The 26,725-nt window shown below is 30.4% G+C and overlaps 1 protein-coding gene across 1 annotated transcript in view; it reads right to left on the minus strand.

Moving 5' to 3' along the window:
* Positions 1 to 26,023, minus strand: part of LOC128996780 (lachesin-like) — a 58,761-nt gene extending 32,738 nt beyond the window's left edge. The window contains exons 1-3 of the mRNA XM_054422243.1: positions 25,966 to 26,023; positions 8,451 to 8,503; positions 3,678 to 3,790 (exon numbers count right to left, since the gene is read on the minus strand). Coding sequence (XP_054278218.1) covers positions 3,678 to 3,735 — 58 coding nt within the window. The 5' untranslated portion in view covers positions 3,736 to 3,790; positions 8,451 to 8,503; positions 25,966 to 26,023. The remainder of the gene's footprint in view (positions 1 to 3,677; positions 3,791 to 8,450; positions 8,504 to 25,965) is intronic.
* Between the last annotated feature and the right edge of the window lie 702 nt (positions 26,024 to 26,725).

The raw sequence follows: 26,725 nt of genomic DNA on the forward strand, positions 1-26,725 counted from the left end.
GAAAATTATCGAATCATATATGTTGTACTTTTGAGGTTAACTTAATTGGCCAGCATCGGAACAAAGCTCTCTTCTTTCCTAGTGAGAAGTATTACAGCAATAAATATAAAGTTGTGTAAACAAAGACAAAGACAGGCCACAACGGGAGCCTGTTTAGTTCCATGCCATAGCGTCGAAAACTTACCCCATAAAACATAAGCTGACTAGCCTGCGAAAATGGGTTGTGTGGTTATGAAAACCTCTGAAAGTTCCCAGAGTCGTAACGTCTAACGCGTGTACGAGTGATTGTTTACACAACAATTGCTATCATGTTTGGGTGTCTCAAAGTAAGATTCTTGGTTTATCAAAATTCTTCTTTACATCTTCTTTACTTTTTTTTAATAAGGCTTCATCCTTGCAATTTTGAAACCGTCAATTGAGCACGTGAGCACAGAAATCACTAGTGTCATATAAAATTTACAGTCTCATTTTCTTCGATAGTATTTGACAACCGTAATAAAAATGCATTACAAAAGATGTATAGGGTTAAATTTATAAAATAACTGTAGCTTCAATTTAATTGGCTAAAATTCTCGTAGTCAGTGTTTTATCAGATGATTTTGATTAGGCTTCATATGTATTTTCTCATTAAATATATTTTTCTTATAATTACTTTCATTAAAAAACTAACATTTCTATCATCCATAGATTATATTTCCTAACAAATAAAATAAGTTTTTATCCTTTTGAAGAGTTTGATCAAAACCAAAGGAATATTTTAATTTTCATTTCAACCTTAACAAACAATCATGGAAGAACTTAGGCTTCTACAAAACAAGAGAGCTTCAATAAAAAGCTCTCTCTCAAAAATGAAGACCTTTGTGAACGATTTTGACATAAGTAAATTTGTAGAAATTGAAATCAGAAATGAAAAGTTAGAACGATTGTACAGTGAATTCACAGGCATTCATAGCAAAATAGTTGCAATCACTTTTGATGAAACAGAAAATAATTTTGATGAATTCAAAGAAAATTACTACATGGTAAAAGTAGCTTTCAAGGAAATTTTGGAAAAAATAAAAAAAAATTATTTACAGACCAAGGGATAAAATTTAAAAGCTCAAATCATTTAGATTTTTCCCAATGCTACTTTATTGTATGTCTTTGTTTATCTCTTCCTCATAAGATTGAAGTCAAAGATGTTGGGAAAAGACCTCACCCCCTTGGAATAATTGAGCATAGTGTTTGTACATTCAAAAAAGGAAACATTGAACGATGATGTCAGAATACTATATTTAAAAAAATAATAATACTAAGGATAAGCTAATTATAAAAAAAAGGATTGTTAGAGAGCTAAAACCGTTACACTATTTTATTTTATATTTTCGGTATTTATAGGTGCTTTTACAATTTCATCAGGAATGACCATAGCATGCTGTAAAACCCCAATAGTACACTAGAAGTTTACGTTTCTGATAAAATAACCGATTGACATTTGCATGGGACGGAGACATTTTGTCAGATATATTTTGATTGATAGTTGAAATACCGACCACGAATCAGCCTCAAGTAGGAATCCGTACGTCTTTGCTTTTGACATCCAAAATCTTCAAATACGAAACATTTGTCCATTGGCATGCATAAGTGATATTAAGTCTCACAAATAACTAACTAAAAAACTAAAGGTAACTAACAAAGTTGTAAAAGGAGCATAAAAGTGTACAAGTTGTAGAAACATACTTAAAGAGACTAAGATGTAATTTTGCGTACTTGATTCGTTTTGTCCTTTAGAATTATGATTCGATTTTTTAAAGATAGATTTATAATTTTGTCATTACTAATTTTAAACTAGTAACTCAACACTATTGTTTTTCAAATGTACTTTCTCATTGAACTAGCCTTTTCAAAACTATAACTTTTGAGCTTTTCGAAAACTTGCCATGCATATATTTTCATATATGCATGGCAAATTTCTCTCAGATATGTTTAAAGATCATTTACTTGCCATGCACTGTGTAATACACAGACACATGTTTTGCATTTAAAGCTGCGGAGAACTTCTTTACATTTTCTAAAAAAAAGTGGGATATTTATTTAAATTGCGATTTCATTATTTAGAAACTCATCTTGTCCATACAAACACCTTCCATCAGTACAAATTTGAATTAATAAATGTTTTTACTATTTAATTTATTTCATCTCCGTTTTTTCTATCCATTTGTATGATCTGATTTAGCTTCACCTGCTAATTTGTTTCATAGTACCAAACAAAACATATTAACATAAATTTATGCTATATTTGCATGGTTCAGTAACTCATAAATAGCATGACGGATTTTGAAGGAAGTCAGTGATGTCGTGAGTTCGCTTCCAGATGCCACCGATTAATATTTAACTTATACGATGGAAAAAATTAGTATAGACAGTAGATTACGATAGATTTACAATAGATAATTTTGAATTGGTAATAGAAAATTTCCTAACATCGTTTTAAAATACAGAAATAAATAAATAACCTTTTAAGGCAATCGCTTAACAAATCTTCAGAATATAACACTTATTGAAATACGACAAAGGTAGGGTATCAAGTCGATTGGAAGGTAGTATTTTATATTATTTGGAAGAACAATATATCTGGTTATACTTGAACGGCCTCGAGACATCCAGTTAGGAACCGAAGCGGTAAAGTAAATGGTGCTTCGACATGCAAGTTTCGACTCTCTCTGTCCCCTTTGAGCTGAATAAGTCTCTTTGGAGCTCAACTAGATGAATCTATAGAGTGTTTCAGCGTGGATTGTACGATAAACAAAATAAATATTTCGCCAAAGAATAATAGAACCAGTGGAAAGAGAAAGGGCCGCAGTCACAAAAAAATACAAAATTGGGTAATACATGTTTTAAAAGAACAACACAATACAATGTTTAAAAGAACTCAGTCCAACTTATCAATAAAGTGTTCTGTAATGGAGGTTTAAGGAAACATGTCAGTAGCTAGTTAATGACTGTATTATGGATACACATGTTTTAAACTTAAGTACCTTTTTGGAACATTTTAGTGCCTTTTAGTACCTTTAGTACATTTTAAGTACCTTTAAGACTGTTTAAACAGTCTCCTGACCCTACAATTTCCATGGTACAGTCTATAGTTGGCTATCTTAAATGACAAAATAATTATGTTTAGTAAAAAAAAAAAAAAAAAAAAACATAAGACGTCACCGAATCCCACATTTTATTCACATTCGAAATGTCCTATGACAGTATTTTTATTAGATGAAGATTAATAATTCCAAGTATCCAAAGTGACGATTAATAATCCAACCTGTGTATTGTGACTTAGTATTTCTTAAAATCTACCATTAATAATTTTAAATTTTAACGAAAAAGAAGAAGTAGGTAGCCTATTAAATTTTCAAACTATAAGAAGGAATTCAATTCGGCCTTATAGGTCGATCATTCAAAATCAAATGCTAATGTATTCACATGTAAAGATAGATAACAAATTTCAGATTCTTTTCTCTAAGGTAGCGGAGTTATATTTACGTGTTAGATCTGTTTGTACGTTTCCAAACACAAAGGTAAAAATATAAATGAAGGTTACTACTTCCCATTGTCTGGACACAAATACTTATATTTCAGTTAATGATAATTCCTTTAAAACTCATTAAAATCTATATGGTAGTATTATCAAAGGTACTTACCAGACACAGATCGGACAAAAACCATGTACCAGACCAGCAATGGTATTGTTTGGTCCATCCCAGGTTACACGGGCGACTCGTTAAAGGCTCTACATCGCCACACGTTAGACATTCTGTAACAAAAACAGACAATGTATAGCTTGGGGTTTTTATTTTCAAATTTCTTTCTTGATTTTTTTTTAGTTTTGGTATTTTCCACCATTGACTTCCCACGTATATGTATTTAATGCGGAACACAGTTTTTGTTTGTCAAATTCTTAAATAAATGGGACTTCATTACGTAATATTAAAGATTACAAATGTTTCCTTGTAGATTTATCATCCTTAAGGACCAGCTGAATTTAGTTTTAATGTTTGTTCCGTCTGGTTTCCCTTGTACCCTTAATTTGTTTACGATTTTGTTTCTTTTTATTACAATTTTTATCTTGTTTGGTCAAATAAAACCATATAATCCTGAAGAATAGCTAGTACCCTGGTTATACAACCAAAAAGTAAAGTGTAAATTATAAAATTTGCCTTAAAATAATAGAAATATAATTCCGTCGACACTAGTGCTCAGTGTCACCAACATGAACTAAACATTACTATGGTAAATCTCTTTTTTCACTCTCTTTAATAATTATTTATTTTTTAATACAGGTCAACATATTTCATACAAATATTTTTTAATTTAACAAAATCATCTCGCTATAAGATTATTTCTCTCTGGGAGTATATAGCCTACACTGCGGCGAGAGTAGTGGCCGTAGCCGTCTGGAATTGATAAATCCTTCCTCATAGCTCACAATAAAACGGCCGCTAGGCTGGAAATGCCTTTCACCTCCTTATGCTGCCATAAAATATCTCCCTTCATCTGTAAAACAGGCTCCGTCAGAATTAAGCTTTTCATTTAAATACAAATACTGGATTGGAGTTTGTTTGTAAGCCTTTTAGTTTGTATTTAGAAATACAAATATAATAACTGTTATGGCACATACGTTTTTGACTCCTTAATTAACTTTTAAAAACTCATGAGTAAGTCATAAGTCCTTTCTATAGCCAGTTTGACAAAAAAGTGCATTATTTTCGTCAAAAACTGTAATATTTACGTGAACTAAAACATCTCTTATCTACATTAATCTTCAATAATGTAATATAAATATTCCTCTTTACCGAGAATTTTTATTCAAATGATTTCCAAGGGATTCATCTTACAAAATAATCACCTCAACCTCCTAATCATTCTGTACCGATTTTAAATTAAGGACATAAGATGATTTATTATTGGATGGATATAAATAGGAGTAATCTTTTTCAATCGTTGTGTTATTTGACTACTAATGTTTCATAGTAGTAGTAGGGTAGAGGATAACTGTAAGAAAGGACCATGAGTTCCTAAGTTCGCCTCAACAAAGAAGGATTTTCATTTCATTTCATCAGCTAAAGTTAATTCAAATAAAACTTGTACTAAATATTGTTATTTATTACTTTAACTGGTATATTTGTGACTTAAGTTACACGATAAGATGATAGTATATACAAATTGAATATCATTTTGGGAGATGTAAAGAGTTATTAAGATTTTTGACATTTTTATGTAACACTACAATTTCAAAAGGCATATCTTCAAACATTATACATTTGATTATTTTTCATCTTTGTGTTTATTTGTTTAGTGTTTATTAAATTTAATACTATTAAGGGTTTTTATTGTGGATAATTTGAAAATACTATTTATTATTCTAAACTGTTTGTAAGAAAATTTAAAATACTAATCAATACACACTAGAAATGCAAACGCATAGACAGCCTTATTTGTATTCGACGGGTGTAAATTTGAGAAATGAACTGTCACAAGTTATTGGTTACATGTTGCTGGTTCTACCAACATTCAACCATTCATCTCTAAAAATGAGACTTTAAAATATTTATTAATTTCAATTTCCACCGCTTATTGTCATATATTTTTAACGTTTATATTTTTATCTTATCACTATAGTTGTATACAATGGTTATTATTTTTATCATTAAACATGTTACATTCCATGTATTCGCTCGCATAATGCATTACTGAGTATGTACTCATTTTAGGTTCTTGGTAACTTCTTCTTAGTTCAATATGCGGGTAAGTTGAATGATGAAAAATTTAAGGAGAGGCTCCCTTCAATATATAACTATCGTATCGATAACTACCGTATAACTATCGTAGTTACATATATTGATGGGGGCTCCTTCAATTTTTCATCATGATAATTTTTCTAAATGGCTAAAAAATGCTTCTAAGATTTGTCCAGCTAGTGATTGGTCTATAAACATTTTTTTTAACAAAGCCCTTAGTACCTAAATATATTGTTTACCTTTCCAGTGTCACAATACCTAAATGTATTTGCTTATGTACAAGCACGTCAGATAATTATGTACTATTTTAGTAAAAACCGAATGTTTGTATACGCTGGCATCCACTGTTTTACATTCACATAATTTTCATTAAATGATTGGATTAAAATGGTGAATATTACGTACTAAATTAAGAACCGTACACAGCAGTCCTCACACTTTCAAACTGAACCTTTAGAACGAGTTTTAATCATGCTTAACTTATAAAAGTAACTATATCGATCCTGCATAGCTCCTATAAAACAACAGCTCTTATACATTACAAAATAATTCGGGTTCTAATTTTAAACCAAAATATATCCATACGATATTAATATTAAGTTATACAATAAATAAGTAGTTTTTAGTACAACGACGTATGAACAATCAACACAAAGTGTGAGTAGGCACCACCACAGCAGATTTCGCTGACAAAGGTTATAAAAGACATCTGGTCGGAGGAAATGTCCCGTGTATTTTCATATTTGGAACATTTTACGGTCGGAAAATCTCCCATAAATCAAACCTCCTACTCTGGTAAACGTGTTAAAATATATACAAACTCCTAACTTTTAATTTACAAAACTTTAAATGTTGACATAATACTTAAGAGTTCTTTTTTTGTTCAACGGTCACTCAGAAATTACTTACTATGAGCGAGTATACCAAATATATATAGAGTATCTTTCCTTCCTTAATCCAAGGTTTTTATTATTACTGATGATTTTTGGAGTTTCATTTACCATGTATAATTAATGGTCTTACACTTAGTGGTCTACACGGTCTTACAAACGTTAACACACGTTATTGCAAATATTTTCGCCAATAGTTATTATTTTACTATGCACGTAAAAAAGAGAAAATGTGTTTTTCCATCTCTGGTCCGGTCTGCAAGAATCAACTCTTGGAAATGTTGCATCTCAGCGAGGAGTCAATATTGGAAAGTTTCCACATTCCGATGTTTAATAAAAGTTTCCGATCGTCCGTGAAGATGAGCGCAGATTGCCCACCTTTTCATTTTCCATCCTCCATAATTATACATGCGATAAATCGCTTCAGTGTATGAGTGTTTTGTAAGAAGAAAATGCAAATAAAACTGTATCTTAGGCAATATATTTTTCTCAGTAAGTCAATTGTGTTTCATTATAAATGAAAGGCTGTTATTATATTTATTACCATTTTATCCACATCTGTTCTAAGTGTTTCGCTTATCAAATTAACTAAATTTACTTGAAAAACGTTTTTTATTAAGCATATATTGTATCGACTAGCAAATGCGTATTGTAAAACTTTGGTAAACTCGCTTTAAATTTTTAGTTCTCCGTACTAACATTTTAACCATGTTTATTAAAGTTTCGATACGCATTTTCTTTGATAACATAAATAACTGATGAAATAACAATACACAATAGTTCATTCGTAAGAGTAAATTCAGATCAATTTATTTGCGTAGTTTAATTTGAATATGTAATATGAATATTAAAATGCGTTAAGTAATTTACAAAGTGTATTACAACTGTGTCTCTCGACAATAATTGGGTTTTAAGAAATTATTTTTCAAACCATATTTTCAGTACATCAGCGTTTTTAAAATACCAATTGTAAGTATTGCTTGTTAAGTTCTAAAGAATATTGAACTATAAAATAAATTACTATTAAGTATAATTGGAAAGTATTACACTCAAATTCGACTAAGACAACAACATTTTTATGCTAAATGTTTAAATGTATTTTTATACAACAAATATTGACAACTTAATGTCTTGTAATATTGCAGTTTGCAAAAATTAATGACCAAACTTAATCACAACAATTTTTATAAAATTCGTTCGGATTACAAAATTCAGAGATAATACGAAACGTGTAGTAAAAAGTATGCTTGTTCAGTGTAACATGTAACTTCGCGTACTTCGACAGAGATGCAAATAAGAATATTTATTTTTTTAATCAAGCATATGTACATTAAAGCTATTATGTAGTCTTAGTTTACAAACAACGTTGCCTACAATGACTTACAAAAATATAAAGTCATTTTGCCACAAATCAACCCTGCGATATAATTTTTCAGATAATTTTCAGAAAAGTGAAGTCAATTTCGTTCTCGAGGGACAGTTTTTCTCTTGGTTATATTACAAGTTAAAGAATGCAATCTGTGAGCTTATCTTGAAAAATGGGCAAACTTTTAATAACTTTGAAAAATACTTAACCCCTACTTTATTTCTGACTATTATTAGAGGTTACTTCTTTCGTTAGAGCTTAACCAAAGTTTTAAAAATAGAATGGTAATCTTTAGCTTGCGATTGAAGAGTACTCCTAAGCAATAATTAAATAATAATTAGTAAATAAAGAAAATCGTATTTTTCTTAGAAAGTAGTATACAAATTAGAGTATCATGTTATAGCTAACATGTAAGCTTACCAAATTATGTGAATTGAAATCCTCCTTAGGGTTCGCCTAACATTTATAAGAATCTGAAACATAAAAACCAACAGATCAATAAAGTGCAACGAATAATATAAACCTACAACAATGAGAATTATAAAGACTTGCAGGCAACACACCTCTAGCATTAGTAAAGTAACACACATGGTCAAAAGTGTTCAAATCTTGAAAATAATTTCACTCGTTTAACATAAGACACTTTATTCTCTTTACTATAAAATAAAGAGAATAAAGTGTCTTAATATAATTTCACGTAGCCTTTTGTAAAAAAAAAAATATTATTAATGTTAGATTTTTTACGTACTACCTATAAGCTCCTACAAATTATTTTGTGTTCATGACAAGCATAAGAAACTGTCGCATTGTAACCTTTTGACGATGGCTTGATTTTACAAGCGAAATTTACCTAAAAAAAATGCAATTGGGTCCTGTGCAATGAACTACAGCAACACAGTTTTAATTCGTTGGTCTGGCGTTATTCTTTATTGATCGAACCAGCTTCTTTCCACAGATGCGAGCACCATACGTAGTTGGATACGCAGTACTTGACTAATGAAATGATTTCGAACAAATATGTTTCCGATTCAAATACGGTGATTCTAAATTATTGTTACACTTTGAACACAAAATGATAAACTATACAAACTATCATCACGGGGTTAAAAAAATTTGAAATAGGAGATTCCACAGTTTTGTTTGACATTGTTCTAAACATAGTTTCAAAATTAGCCTAAACAGACATTTTTTATTTTATTCCCAATTTTAAATTAATTACAAAAATTTACTTCTCTGAATCTCAAAACTTCATACTCTACGTTAAATTGTCAAAGGCTTCAACTAATACCACTAAAAGCAAATTTAATTCTATAATATACCGCTCAGTTATTGCGGTCAGCAATTATTATCAGCTGCAAGGAACCTTTAAAAAGCTATAAGTGTTCTGTGTTTTGGAGTTTGGGACGACTTCTATCATTGAATGGACGTGTGCTGTGCAGCCAGAGGGGGCACATAGAGTATTTTTATAGTTTTTGACACAATTATGTTCAAATTCTTTTATGAAATCATCTATTTTTACGCCGCAAGTTTCATAGATTTTTAATTACGTAATTGATTTCAAACCGTAGTTAAAATATAAAAATGTCTTTAAAGGCTAATCTTGCAACTACGTTTACCAAAGTGGTGTTAAAGAAAACTTTGGAATCTCATTTCAATTGATTCTCACCCCGTGATGATAGGTAGTATAGTTTATCATTTATGGAGTTTCAAAAGTGTAATAATTTAGAATCACCCTGTATACCGAATTTTATAATAATATACATAAGTGTTTCTAATGCAAATTTTATTGAGACTTGGCTGTTGCACCCACTTGGCTGTTGCACCCACTTGGCTATTGCACATTTGAAACACAATTATATTTTGCAAACTAAAAATCGCCATGCCATTTTTATAGAGTAAAATCAATCAACCCATTAACAATAAATTAATATCAATCAAGGCATTGTGATATGTAAACACAGGTGTTATATGTATGCTAATTTCACGGGAGTACAAATTATTTGCTATTTTATAACATAGAAATTTGAAAGGGGAGTTGGTAGTCAAATGGAGGTTTTGCTAGGGATTGTGGCAAGAGGAGAGGAGGGGGGAATCGACAACAGCCCCCTTCCAGAACTGTCCCAACCAGAATCGGTTTTACCCTGCAATTTATTTATTTCCACTCCGCTGTGTGGTTTTTGATTAACAGTTAAGTTATTTATCGCATGTGCTGAGTGGATTTTACTGCAACTTAGTTCGGAACCATACTTGTTTACGTTTTGTATATCGATAAGTGTATTTCTAAGGTAAATTATAGAGATATAGTTTGGGTTGCGCGTGTTTGGTTTCTATGTACTAAAGACAAAAAGGTTTTGAAATTCATGAGTTTATCGTTTTCATTATGAATCAGTAATTCATATAATGTTGTGCTGAAATTTAAATTGTTTTAAAGTTTTCCTTTTAGCGAATTTCCCTATAGGGAAGTAGCTATTACCGTAGGTCTCATGGTAAGACTTAGGCCCGGGACCGATTTACTTTTTCATTTTGATGTCCCCAGAGGACAAAAACACCATTCGTTCAAATTTTTATATATGTATATATATATATATATATATATAGGTATATATATAGATTTATATATATATGTGTCCGTGAACACGATAACTTGAGTATTTTTTATCCGATTTTGATGAAATTTGGTTTGAAGGTGTAAGGCGGGATAAACTTGAATGAGTTCGCGATCCAGCATGATCGGACCATGGGAACAGGGTTTTATGGGGGGTTTTATGGGGTAAAAATTGGTTTTTCTCACTTTTGACCCTCAAAACACAAAATTTCCCAATTTTTCTCTAAACCTTCTTAAAGAGCTTAAAAAAACAAACAATTCAGTATATCAAAGTGTTTTTGTACAGTTATTAGTTACGGAGAAAACTAAAAAAATTGTAAATTTAAAATTCCCATGTTATTCTTATGGAGAATATTGTTAAATGTTGTAGTTTGCTTGTTTATGGATATCTTTTGATCAAACTTGGCAAATATATTCATTTTCTACTAAGCAATAATTATTTTACTTAAAACACACACTTTATTAGTTTCCTTGTAGCAGCAAACCTAGGTACTCGTTAAACCTAATGTTATTTAAATAGATGGATTGAAAATTAATTCAGCCAAATGGAAATTCGCTAAGACGGCAGGTTTGCTGCGGCGGGGGTATTTTTAATCGTCATAGTTTCATGGGATTGTTTGAAACAAGTATGTAAATATGTTTTTTTTTTCTACGAAATCTTTACTCCTGAAGTTTTCTTCATAATTTTTTTCCTGTCTACTTTTGATGATTAAAAGAATCTGTCCGGGATTATAGATTGGGCGTTTTTCTTTTATCTAAGAGTATTCAATAATTAAACTCATTTTGATCGGACCAATATTTCAGTACTTACGTATTATAACAGCCCCACCGATAAATCGTTTTCCAAATAATTTCAAATTGTTTAAATAAGAAAATTGGTTTAAATAAGAAAATCTTCTTAACCTAACCTAACCACCCTTACGTTAGGTTAGGTGAGGTAAGGTATGGTAAGGTTAGGTTAGGTTATAATTATTAGGTGTGGTCGGCATAAAACGTAAATACCCAATATTCCAATACTTAAATTAGTACAGCTAAGATCACGTTATTTTCCAATTAGTTTCATTTCGATATGTAAGAAAACTGTTCTTTAAGATATTCAACTTATCTGTAAAGTATTTATTCTGGGAAATTTCAAGTATACAACACGAGCCTAGCCCTAATATCTAGGTCACTTTCTACGGGCATCAGATAGGACACGTTTTATCACAGACAAAAAGTAGAAGAAAGAATGTAAATTAACCAGGAGAAAACTGAGCGTGGTTGGAACAATGCAAAATAAGTCGCCTTACTCAAGTTGAGATTTACATAGCTTTCAGTATAATTTAAGGGAGTGGTGGAAACGAGGAGAATCTACTTACCGTGAAAATGTAGCAGAACATTGATCATATCTGTTGTAATTTTAAACCCTTCTCACTTTCTTGAACAAATCTTAACAACGTTTACTAGTATCTTTATTTGTTTACCCGTTCATAAAATAGATTTTGTAATCTGCTTTTGTTATGACAGGCAAGTGGGAATTTCATTTCTGTGTTCAGTGTATACGATGTTAAGTATAATCAAGAATTTGTCACTACACTACTATGAGTTGAGCTGTTTTCGTTATGTGTTTACAACCTGCGAAAAATCATATTTTCAACAGCTGTCTATTGTTTACAACCATAGTAGTACCCACTAACCATCATATTGACAATAGTAACCTAGTTAACTCAACAATAATTGACAGCGCAACCACTACGTGCAATTCTATGAAACTTAACATCAACAAAGCTAAGACTGTCCTCGTAAACTTTACTCCTAACAACAAAAACTAATCTGGTGGCAATTGGCATGACCTCAGCATACCCCTATCGCGCTCAACAAAGTTCCTCGGAATATATGTCGATCAAAATCTCAGCTGGCAGGACTACGTTGACTACCTCTGTGGGAAACTATCTTCTGCACACCACGTTGTTCGAAGAATTAGAGCCATCGCCAATGAACCTACAGCATTAATAGCCTACCACTCCCTCTTTTGTTCACATTTGCGTTATGGCATTGCTGCATGGGGATCCACAGCGGACAGGAACATGGAACGCATCCTCACCATCCAAAAGAAGACCATAAGGACAATCTTTCAACTGCCAAATCATGAACATTGCAAGCCGATTTTCAGAGAACACAAAATCCTTACAGTTATATCCCTGTACCTGTTGGAATCCATCACACTTGCAAAACAATCGACACCTACCCTGAGATCAGAACAACATTCATACAACCTCCGCAACACACATAACATAGACCTGCCACAACATCGATTGCAGAAATTCAACAATAGTCCTCACTACTCTGGCTCTTACTTCTTCAATTTATTACCACCACAACTCAAAACCATCAAAAACCTGTCACCTTCAATAGTAAACTAAAACAATACTTAACAGATAGGCCATACTACACAGTCTTCGAATTTATTGTGGAGCACACTTTCCAACACCTGAGACGTGAATAGGCCTACAAACCCATCATTCCCCTGAAGTTTGATCAGGAAGAAGTTTGACGATTCCCCGATCCCTGGATTGTGGAGAAGACACCGGATGGTAAATGGTAAATGGTAAAAGTAACATTGTTTACAACCGAAAATTTCCCCTTCAACAACTGCAAATATTTGTTATTGTTTTATCAACTGTTTAAATTTTCAGCAACTAAATTAAATATTAAATTTACATTAAAGGCGAGTTTTGTAATGAAGGAAATAATTATTCTTTGTAGTGTAGCGAAAAGTAACTTTCAAAACACGAGTGAAAGTGGGTCTATACATATTCTCTACAATTTAAAGTGCTCAATAAATCTCGCACTTCAAACATGGTCTCAAATAAGTAATGACTCACTTTCTACTCTTGTTATGAAATATACTATAACAATGTTCATTTTTTTATATTAATTTTAAACGCATTTTTCCGTAAATTGGATATTTTAATGTATATGAATGGTAAGGGTCAAATAAATTAGCAGTAAAAGTATAAAACAACGAACATAGTTTTTTGTTGGTGTTATTATAACCAATAACTACCAAACACGATGGTTCCGAAGAAGGTTAACATACGACAATGGAGAACCATAAAAACATAGGAAATAAAAATGTATTGATTTCCTTAAGATTTTGACTACGGTAAATAATGAAATGTATAATTAAATTTATAAGTTCAACAAGGCCAATACATAATAATATTATTTTATTCACTAGCGCTTTCATAAACTAGGTTTCCATCTTCAGGCACTAGTACACTGGTGCAAAAAGTAAATATTTACTTAATAATAAATTAATTTCCAATATCTCCAATATAAGTTATTACGTTAAACAACATCAGTTGGGACTGATTCAAATTATTGACTGATTGGATTTAAGATCAAATGAGTGCAATTAAAGTATATTGTTTCAGATCTATTCAGGTTATTGAATGCGTAATTCAATAATAAAATAATGTTACAAAACAAAATGTGTAATTTAAATATTATCATTTTTAACAGTAAATATAGTTTGCCCCCTTCTCAAAATTATTCCCTTGCAAATCGATAGTAAACCTGTAATTTTTTATTCTAAAACTAACTATAATCTATGTTCTACAGTTCTGATTTCCAATTCTTCCTATATATTTCTGACTAAAGTTTTAAAGGTCGAATGTCGGTTGACGATCGGTTTATGAGCGGACCCGATAATTATCAACCGCCAATGTTAAGCCAGATGTTGCCATAAACATTGGATATCGTTTATCCATAATTCATTGTGTACTTGCTAAAAATTGAAAAAGGCTTTGCATGGTCAGTTTTGTTTTCAGTTCACTTACAAGAACTGTATGTACATTTGGAAAGCAAAAACTGTGACAAGCTGTTATAATTGTAAAATTCATTTTATGTAATCTTTACTTCAACAATATAATATTGAGTTTTATAGCACAAAAACACTCGGGTGGTAAAAGACGTTTTTGGTAATAAAATTGTAAGTTTAAGATTGTCCATTAAATCATGAAATGCTGACCAACATAATAATATCATAACTGTTAATTATAACTTTTTTGTCACATTTTGTAAAAACCCTGTCATCAGAGTAGGGAAAAAATATGATTAATTTGATCGTTTAGAGATTTAACATTATAAATGTTTTAACCCCTTTCAGCTATTAGACGGATCCTATTTTTACATCCTTGCAAAATATCATTTAGATTATGCAATTCCGGTTAAATTAGCCAATTAATTCCATGACATTATTTTTTAATTTGAATTCTAATCTTTGTTATCTAGTTCTATCCAATCCTATTGTATTCTCCTTGAGCTATATTGTATATTTTTCAATAAGAACTATCAACTTTTAAATGGAATAGTATATTATTTGCATTATTCAATTTTTATACACTCTGCTGGTAACACCGTATTGTGTGGTTTTCCTCTTTGGATCACATTAAACTGTTTAATACCTGTTCATAATTCACGTTTTATATATACCGTATGTTAAACATGAATTTTGACTCACTTACATTAACTTGGGCGGATATCAGAGGTCATACAAGGATCAAACCTAAAATTGTACATTGTGTTTGGGATTAAATCATTTAGATAATTATTTAAATATTTCATTTTACGGCAAACCATCTTTAGTATTCATATATACCACAATACAACGTCTACACACAATACAATACATACGCCTACGTTGTATAGTAGAATACTGTACCCTACATTGGTCTACACTTGGACGTCTAGGGCTAGAAATAGACCACACTGTTTAGACAGATGTTCTACGCAATAACCACTTTTGAGAAACAATAGTCATATCCTGTTATGGGAGAACTGACTCTTTTATGTAAAACAGAACTAAGTTAGGAAATATAATAAAACCTCTTTCATATGAGGCTTAGTAATTCGCTTATGACGTAGCATAATAATTATTGTTTGATTAGTTGTCTTTAATTTTTGTTATGTTAAAATATAGTCAATCTAAACAGTAATTAGTAATTTGGTAATTTGAATCACGCTTTATGTTATTGCTAAAATTAAACTAAGTTTTTTATTACAAGGAATTCCTACAGTTTTAAAGTTTAAATGCACTTTTTGGTGTAATTAATAGTCAGAGGATAAATGTAAACCTTTTTAACTGGCGTATTGTCATTGGAGGAAGTTTTATTTTTAAGAAATTGAGTTTTCAACATTTGTTATCTGTGTTCTAGATGAGCAGACATAAAACCATTGTTATGCATCTATTTATTCACAATGGTAAACCCTATTTCAAAATTTACTAAATGGTATTCAAGACAAGATAAACGTTTCATAGTAGACACTAGACTAATTTCCTAGAGGAAACTGACAAATATTTTAAGATTACTACCTGAACCCCTTGCTCTTACATTTACACACTTCAATCCAAAGGTCAATGTGGGTAATATGAGAAATAATAAATATTCTTGGTTAGCGACGGTATCATCTGACATATCCAACTCTGTGAGTACATGAACGTTTCTAAATACACACAAATGAAATTGTTTCCAAAATCTTAAATCAGTTTGTAAATCAATGGTTATTAGCCAACCAGTTCAAAATTTATTCAAAATTTAACATTCGTGAGGTATGTGTATTGAGTATAATATCATGCTGAATAGCACTAGTATCTATATATAAAGCCAAAAGTACCCACGAACTTTTGAGAAAACTACAAGTCACACCCCCATAAACCATAAACTTAAAATGTTCGTTATGACGAGAAACCTTGCGCATAAATATCCATTTTTTCATAAATTGCCCTTTAAGGTCATAATTGCTTTCCAAAGGGAACTTTCCATATACTTAATGTTAAAAATACCTCAGCTGTTCTTATTTGTATGTTTTTTTTTCAATTTATTACCTTATTAAAATCTGGTGTTATTATTTGTTTGAAATGCTGTATTCTGTTTTGTTTATTTCATCTTTACTTAACCAATCAATAGTTTGTATAATACTTATGAAGTAAAACGGGTTGAAGCCCGTGGGAAACAGCTAGTTATGGTAATAAAGAATCAAAATCTAACATGACGATGTACTTTCGGAAGAACACGGACCAATCCCAGACATTGGTTACAGTAACTTCTGAGTTATTAAAGCAGTCTGACCTTTATTACTTCCGTTATCACCTGCAGTTTAATTATTTACATTCGCGTTGAATAGCCACTCTAATTAAATCCGGGTTAACATGTGCCAGGTCACTTTATGTAGGGTTTGATTGTATTGTAGCGTAGAGTAAATTTTACAGGACTATTACGTATCTAAAAAAGTGATTTTACTATGTACTTAAATTGAGGCTTGATTTACTGTCTGGGTTTTTTCATCGTTGTATTATTTATTACTATTTTAGTTGTGAATTTGCCTAATTAACTTTTTAAGCGTTTCTGATTAAACTTAAATATGTCGAAGTTGATGGCCTTTGTAACAAATTTTATACATATTTACGATTAGAAAAACTTCATTGTTGAATATATAAGTGCAGACACATTAAAAACTGATGGATTAATTATTTCATTACTCGTATAATAACCACGACTAAGAGGTGATTTTATCCTTTATCCTCATTCATATTTTAAAAGAATACAGTTGAACCTCGTTTGTAAGAACCTCTATAAAATGAATTCCTCGATAAGACGAATTTTTTTAATCCCCTTGACACTTTCATATAGGTCAATGCTAAAAACACCTCCATACAACGTAGTATTTAAGTTAAAAACCTCCATAAGACGAATTTGTTTGTGACATGGGCTAGGACTGATTAACCTCTATACAACGAATATTCTTAGCACAAAACCTCTACAAGACGAACGTGACCTCTATAAGACGAATTTATCATAATCTTAACCTCCATAGTACGTAGTTTTCAAAACAAACAGAAGCTTGTCTCAACATGAAACCCCCACCCATCCATCCTCCTTCCTCAGTCATTGTTTTGGGGAAACCTTGGAGCGAGGAGAAACCTCTATAAGAAGAATAACAGCAGCATTAAACCTCGATAAAACGACCCTCTTTATTAAGAATACCTCTATAGTACGAATTTTTCCCGTACCCCTTGAAATTCGTCTTATAGAGGTTCAACTGTATTACATATCTGCCACCTTGCGCTGCATATCTAAAAATCCCTCTACTAAACTATTTACATTAAGCGTTTTTTATATGTATTTTAATGCATTATCTAAACAACAAATAATTTAACAACTTGTATTCGTAAATATTTAAATTTGAATGAATGTAACCTGAATATAGTAAAATTAATAGGATAAAGAAATCTTTATTGAAGAACGATAATGAAAGAAGTATTTTTTAACTGTTAGACTGTTCAATTACAATATGATACATTTTTATATTAGCCTACTGTGATTATGTATTACACATTTTTGTCTTGTTTTATATGAACTAACTCAACTATTAAAGAAAACATAATTATTATGTTTACACAAAGTAAGGTTAGAATATGTTCTAGAATAACCATTTCGTAGCCTTTTTACAAGAATCTATATACTCTAACAGCCAAGTTAAAGGTACTAAGATTTTTAGATAGGTTTCAGAATTTTTTACTTATATATTAACAAAAAACATTGAGATATTTCATGCCCTGCCAAAAATATCACAATAATAATGTTTTATAATTTTAAAGTTCCATAAAAAGGATGATTCAAGACTCGACACAAGGTCACAAGGATGTTGCATTAAATTATGTAAATATACAGAGTGTAAATAAAGCACCGCACGGGTTCAATATGTTCTAAACGATAACAGATAAATCAATAAAATTCAGTACATCAATGTGACACCTAAAAGTCTACTTTTTGAAGGAACTATAAGTTGTCTGTCATATCATGGGGACGTCCCACAAGGAGTCGGAAGGAAATCTTAAATAGGGGCATAGGTCGATATGTACATCGCTTTATAGGTCTTTACTAGCAGAATACAATGCCCCAAAACGGAACTCAAACGGACAACAGGAACAGTCAAATAGATCTCTTCTTATCCAAAGTTACTTATCCAAAGTGAAATACGTATTAATGCTATATAGATTGCTTTACGGTTTTACTATGTATTTTATTAATATTTTACAAATGTAAAATGAAGAGATTAGTTGAAAAAACTTGGCCTTGTTGTATTTTTTAGCAAATTTAAAGCCGCTTAACGACCATTTCTTTTAAAAACTTTGAGACAGACCAGAAAATATTTTATATTGGAGTAGATTATAAATTGCGATGGTATAAAAAATTGTGTTTTGTCTCCTTGAAGGTTCAAATGGATTTCGTTTTGATATTAAAAAACGTGCCAAAATTGATAATATGTAATTATACATTATCTGTACAAATAATGAACAAAGTTATCTTTTATTGAAAGATGGGTAATTTTTATGCTAGTTAAGGGACTATTTTTCAGTGTAATTGTATAAAAACATTACACAGTTTACATTTATGATTTTGGGACATTCCTCTAAATACCTTAGCTTTGTGTAAGGTGTATAAATGAATAACAATACAATCTTCATAAATAAGTATTTCTCCCCATTTTAATACCTATTCAAATTAAATTCTTCGTCTTTTAGTGCAACTATTAAGCTGTTCAATATTTAGTACTATTAAATATATATGCATTCACGATTTATTTATTTAATTTAATTGATATATTTTTATAATTTATTGCTATTTAAATTATTTTCTCTTCCAAGGAACGCCTTGCAGAGCTTTTGTTGTTATGAAGTGTCGGATACCCAAAAACACTCGTCGTTTGCGTCAGCTGTGTTCCAAAATGGACAAATGCCAGGTTTAATAACAATTTGGGTTTGCAAGTAGCCGTTTCACTAATACAGGCTGTTTAAAGCACTTTTGTTACTTGGCTAGACATTTAATGGGTTCAGTAGTGGTCTGTTGAAGGTGTTCACGGGAGGAATTACTGCTTTGTTATTCAGGGGTAAAATTTGTTTTGGATGAAATTAGATTGAAATAAAATTGAAATCTACAGTAATTGAAAAATATTCGAAGAATGTTTTTGTGTCTAGTAGCTTTTTATGTATTTTTTTACAGCTCGTATAAAATATTTTTGATCCTTTACTAGCCATGCTTAATACGAGATAACTAATATTGTAGTTTTTTCTCATCTAATATTTTTAACCATGGCAAAAAACCCAAAAGTTTATTTTTTGACTATGTTGAGTTTATAAATTTACAATATATGCATGCTTTGTTCAAGTCAAATTAAGCTGTTAGGCCAAAACTTGTGTTCAAAAGGAGTATTTCAATTTCTTCAAGGTTTTTTGATGCCTTTTGGAGAGGTATTGTTACATTATTTTCGTACATTATACGTAGAAAACTATTTTATTGATTGATGTGTTACTAAAAATGTTGTAATACACTTTTTCATGTATTAATGAAACTATTCTTAATTTATACATTGTCAAATAAAATGCGAATTACATAATTACTTCCTTGTTTGATATCCCCTTTGCAATCTTATTTTGTGTTTCGGTCAGTCTATATGAATATGTTTAACTTTAAACATTAGCTTCAAGCAAAAATACATAATAAAAGTATAAAACGAAGTAATTGGTTATTTTTTCAAAGCATTTATTTTAAGGACAAGAAAGAACCGACCAATTCCTAGGAGAGCAAATTGAATCAAAAAGCATATTATCTCTCAAATAGTAAATTTAATTTAATTGATTACAAAAATGTAAATACATTTCAAGTTTATTGTATACATCTTGTGTCGAAAATGCATGCATTTTCTTTGATTAACACATACCACAAATAGTGGAAACCGAACCGTTTAAATTAGTTTATTCCGTAGAAACATGACAAACCAGCGAACTGAATTCTCAGCAATCAAATAAATCAAATAAAACAATATAACGATAAAATAAATTCTTAAATACAACCATTCTCATAACACTAACAAATAAAGTACAGTATTGAACCCTAAGCGTAAGCAATTTTAACTTAGCCGCTAATAATTCAAAATGACAAAGACTTTAAAGATTGTGTAGGTAAACTCACTACCAACACGATATATAACAACATATAATAAAACATTAAAAAAAAATATCTCAATTAGAAACATTTTGTTATTTTTAAAAGTAAATATTTGATCCAGAAGGGTAACAACCGCTTTGGCCCGCTGCTTATAATTTTCGCTCCAAGGCGCAACAGCGCATTTATTAGAAATACTTGGGATGCCGTTATTTGTTTATATTTTCACAACAATAAGCAGCTTTAAGGGGCCGTTTCGAATGGTTTAGCAGTATTGCTTTCTCTCTAGCAGGGAAACATTGTTTGCGAAATCCGGAAATTTAGAGGGTATTTATGTTTTTATTCATGTAATCTAGGCGATCTTTACGCGCTTGAAGTTTTACCTGCTTATATAAATAAGAGTAAAGAGTAATTTTAGGACTATATTTTTTATATTTAACAGATTTGTACATATTAAGGTCTAAGAAGATTTTTCAAGTATTTATTGTTAATTATTACACCAAGCTGCTTAAAAATATTAAGCGTTCAGTATTTTCGTATGGTATATTGATCGAATAAAAGGTATAACTGATTTATAAGTGTTAGGTGTTTACAAAATACCTGTAGAGTTATTTATTTTAGTTTTAGTTGATGTTTCATACATTCCTCGTGGACCCTATTCAGAAAAAATACTAATTATTTAGACCAATAATTTGATGGCAAAACACATTTTTAATATTGTTTTTATATGACCTTAAACAGCTTTGAAGAGTTATTATTTATAAAAACAAACTTTATCACTTCCGTCCCCACCATGGTAAGGTACATCAATAAGAGTAACACTTTAAAACTGACAGCTAAGGAATACCAGTTCCAAACGTAATCTTAACACATAACACAAAAACCTAAGTGATCTAAGTTTATTTATATGCATTAGCTATTATAAATAAGTATTAACCCAAAAACAATGCAAAACAAAAAAACATAAATGCTGTTCATAAAATGTTAATAGTTTGCTAATATTTGTTTTTACTTTATGGTCATTTGAGGCAGAAAAAGTGTAAAATAACCAATTAAAAATAAAAGAATTTAAAAGAATCTGACAGTGATTTTCTCAGAACTGTGTTATTTCTCCATACGATGTTTATTTTTAATTAAACTCATTTAATTTTATATTACAAAATATTTTGTTATAGACAACGTTTACTCAGCCTGGTTTAAAATATAAAGTGTTTATTGCATTAAATGTTCAAAGTGTTAAAAACAATATTAATGATGAAAATGGTAAGGTAAATTGCGTCCTTACAAATTGATTTAAGCTTCTTTCCCCAGTAATTTATCCAAGATATTTCACTTCATTAGCCTAAACTTTATATTTAATAGTAGGACCAACGCTGCTTTATTGATGAAAGTAATTCCTTTTCTCTATAAAATTTTGTAAAATTGTCCATTTTTACGCAAATATTTAAGATTCTGATCACAAATAAGCTATGTTCAAAATAAATAAAAACAATAAACTACGATCTTTAAGGAGACTGTATTTTGTATTGTTGTTTTTTTTTTCATGCAAATCCTTATCATAGAATTATGTTATAAAAATGCAAAAGGCAACATCTTTCATCTATTGGCCAACGTTTGTTTCTATATATTTTTATCTTAGCCAACATTTATCAATTATACATTTATCACTTTTCACATTGTATTTTTCTTTATGGTAAATTTAATAGTAGGACCAACGTTGTTTTATTGATTAAAGTGATTCATTCTCTCTGTAAAATTTGTAAAACTTTCCATTTACAGACAAATTAAGATGCCGATCACAACTAAGTTATGCTAAAAATAAATGAAAACCATTATGATCTTTAAGGGCGATTGTTTTTCGTATCGTTTTTCAACAATAAATATTTTACAAATATATGGCAGGGAAAAGGTATTCTACAAATAAAAGACTAATGAAATTGAGGCTCACAAAATCTATCAAAATATAAACTACCTATTTTTTATCAATTGCTTGAATGATGAATAAATTTTAATTTTTACCACATTCTATATTACAATTCTATTGATATATTACCACCGTAGCCAATTGTTATTATTTTATTTTTTTAATGAAATAGCATTATTTTAAGTATTGACCGTTTAGTTAAATAAATATCCCATTAAAGTAAAAATACAGTGAAGGTTTTTTTTAATACATCATTATAGAATGTTGTTTAAGTCTATTTAAAAACCTTTAAAGGCTCACAGTAAGCTTTTCAAGTCTCTTAAACACCTTATACAACAAGGCAATATTTTATAATGCGTATTGCAATGTATTTTGCGTAACCGCGATAGTGCTGTTAAAACAATTAAGCGTTAAGTCTTAAACAATTCTTAGTTTTTTTGTTTTTTTTTGTTTTTATTTATTTATTTTTTTTAGTTGGTTGCCTGCACTAAAAATACTATATGGAGGGTGGTATGTTTTTAATGAATTATTTCCTACGTGGGTTTGTCATTATCTAACAATATGGGGCTGCATTACAGATTTCTTGAACTAAAAATTAATTAATATATACGGTCCAATTAGTCTTACATATACTAGGAGAGATTATGAACTTAGCAGAAACGATTTAAATTTACAAATTATGTACTTTTTGATGGTCAAATTCTGATATATTACAAATTTATTTTTTGAATGTAATTAAATGATTTTTTTGTATTGCCGGCTATATTCCTAAATTCGCATTTTGTCAACTGTTCTGTATGAATTAAGTAGGCCTAAATTGTTTTCTCAAAACATCTCTTAGTATACATTCATACATTTTTTATTTGTCTGTATTAGTCCGTATAACATTGGTTGGAGCTATTTCAAGTCTGTGCGGTGTTCAAGTCTAGAAACTAAACCCGGTCACTCCGATATTACCTAAAGGTGCATATTGACGACTATTTGGAGCTAATCTTTGTAAAAAAATGTATATCAATGGATATACAGAATATTGAGTGAACGTTTTAATACGATTCAGGACACTTAATAGTGCAATTAAAAACATGATTAAGTGTTTAGTTTGTTTGGTAAATCCGTTTTTTTTTCATGTGTAATAATACTGGGTGATTTTACAATATATGTGAATATTTTTCAATCCTAGGCTGTTTATAAAGCCACTGAATGAATACCTTTACTAAAAGGCACATGAATGGTAATGGTCTGTATCAACAATCATAGGTTTTATCCAAAACATCCCGCTGGATATCTGTATCCTGTAATGTATTTTCTACGTATTTTAGAACTTTTTTGTGCTATGTTTTTTTCGATCCTTTGCAATTTTTTACTCTCTAGTTAGCACAAATAGTTAATCTCTTGGTCGGTATTCTATAAAATAATGTAATTAACTGTGTGAGGTTTTATTTTTACATATTTTGCTTTTAATTCACTAAATTTGCGATATTTATATTGCCGAAATTTTGTCTGTGAGTTTATTATTGTTATTAGCTACTAGCTTACTTTTAAAATGCATACTGTTTGGATTTTATAATAGGTTACCAACTATACTGAAATATTAATTACCATGCTAGCAAATTAAGAGGTTTTAACACATTTTCTAACTTTTTAACAATGTTTTTGGCTACATATTTACAAATACAATTATTATTCTTTAATAGGCTACTATAAAGTTCAGTATAGTATAAATATAACTAAAGACAATTTTCCAAACTTGTATTAGAGTTCATTGAGGGTTTATATTAATTTTCTCTGACACTCACTCATTTGAAAAAGCTGATATAAGATATTGATTAAAGTAAACATACTCAATTTACGATCTATTTTATACAGTTTTACATGTATGAATAAATCAGCGAATCGTGTTTAAAAGCACATTAAATCTGAAAATTACTTTTTACTATAAAACATCTTCATCCAATTAATCTATATAAAAATGTATAGCAATCGTTTAAAACATCATTACATAAAATACTTGGGTTACTTAGACAATCTATTAGAATTATAACCATTTGCACTGAATTTTAAGCGGTCGTTCACAAAGAAGTACTAACGTTTTTCCGAAGTCTCTCTTTTACAACTTAATACTTAGGGTCTTATGAAAATAATTGATTACATGAAATCAACCAGCTTACGTTATACCCTTTTGGTGATATTGTAAGTTTTTGTATATTAACTTCATGTGGACTATACAGGGTGTCTTACTCCGTTGTGTGCACTTCAACGCAAAAAGTAAGTAAATCTTAGTTTTGTTACTTTCCAGTCCAAGAGTTTGTAAATTGTATATTTATGTCTATTTTACGGTTAATGGAGTTAGTTTCACACATTAGTCCCACTTGTATGTTAAAGGACTGTATAATGTCCTAACCTTTTGACCACGTATATCAACCTTAGCAAATGACACTTCCAACAAACTTTACAAAGTACTTCAATCTCTTCAAATCAAACTAGTGACTTTGATATAAGTTCCCAAGCACATTGAGTAGTTGAACAAACGATCTTGAAAATTGCATGGCTTTCTTTAAAAAATTACATGTTGTTTAGGCTATTTTCTTTATTTTATGTTGAAGTGTACAAGCTGAGTATTAAGTAAAAATCCCATCACGGCTAATCTACAGAAAAAGCAAACTTTTAACTAACTTTGTATCCACGCAGATCCATTAAAAGGGAAGTTAGAAGTGTGCCATGTTTGGTAGTGGTAATATTTAAATAAACATTTAGCCAGAAAAACGAATACAACACATTATTGTATTAATTAAGTTTCAATCGTTTGAAGATAAAGCTCAAAAAATTTCATGAATATAAACAAGCAAACTACAGCAAACAATTTAATTCAAAAGTACGAGTGACATAAGATTTCGTTTGTTAATTTTGATATTTCTATCGGTAACATAGTGGTTCGTAATATTTTTTAGATGAAAACAATGCTGCAAGAAACATTCCCTTAAAACTGTCTTAGCTTGATCACACTATTTCTAGCCAAATTTTTGTACGCATTTATGTAAATTTACACATGATTAGAGGAGTTTTCAGGACATTTTTTGTGCACATGTAGACTCAAACACCTTGTTTTACTGTTTTAAAACTATCTTGAAAATGGCTTGCAGCCGAAACGCACCGGTATAAATTTAAAAACAGTGCAATATGGTTACGTATCCTTATCACTAGTCGCTAGTGATTATTTATCGTTTTATGTGTCCTAAATGTGTGCCCTTTATAATAAAAACTTAAAATATGTACTTGCGATTAAACAAAAGAATACGTAACAACTTTAAAGTCACCTACTATCATTCTACGTTAGTTTCAACACTGTTTACACCATTTTAAACACATCTTCACAAAGTACCGCCTCAATTTAATCATTCACGTAAAGTTTGTACTTACGCGAATCTCCAAGAAATGTTCCGGCACGGACCCGACGCACCTTGGAGGCAACCACGCGGCTTCTGAGCGAAGAGACGCCCCTCCCCCCCCCCCAACCACCCCGGCCCGACGCCTGCGCTCTCATCCGCACGCGTGTCTTAGTTAATTGATTCACTTATTAACATCTTCCATGTTTATAATCGTGCAAGAAGTAATCTCTGACTCACTGACTGTCACCCACTAACTCGCTGATGCAGATCAGCTGCTGAGGAAGTCGGCGACTGAATACCAAATCAGATGTTTATTGGTTTCGCTGAACGCTGATTGAATGACGTTTGTACTGGATTGTAAGATTGTTTTCTTTACAAATTGAATTATATTTTTCTGGTATTAGGTTTCGTATATTCTACCTGTATATTGTTCTACTTTTTAAAACATACAGGTTCAGAATGTTGAATATATTATAACTTTTAAATTTTTATTGTGAAATTGGATAGTTGCGAATTAAAGTTTTAGGATCAAGTGAAATAAAAAGAAAGAAAAACTTTTGCCTAATATTTACAGTAGAAAATACTCTGATTTTTACGTAAAAAATAAATTCAACTCCTGTTAAAATCAATTGATTATTTTACAGTACAGAATTATTTTTTCTTAAACAATTTTTGAGGCTTAAAGATACAGGGTTGTTTTTTGTTTTCATCATTTACCTTAGTTAAATAGACCACTTTGAGTATTTACTGTTTGAACTAGTTCAGAAACATGTACACGTGTTATAGTTTCT

Source organism: Macrosteles quadrilineatus, unplaced genomic scaffold (assembly GCF_028750875.1).
Source record: "Macrosteles quadrilineatus isolate MER2022 unplaced genomic scaffold, UCM_ALF_1.0 Scaffold_6__1_contigs__length_79288215, whole genome shotgun sequence".
Lineage (NCBI taxonomy): Eukaryota > Metazoa > Arthropoda > Insecta > Hemiptera > Cicadellidae > Macrosteles > Macrosteles quadrilineatus.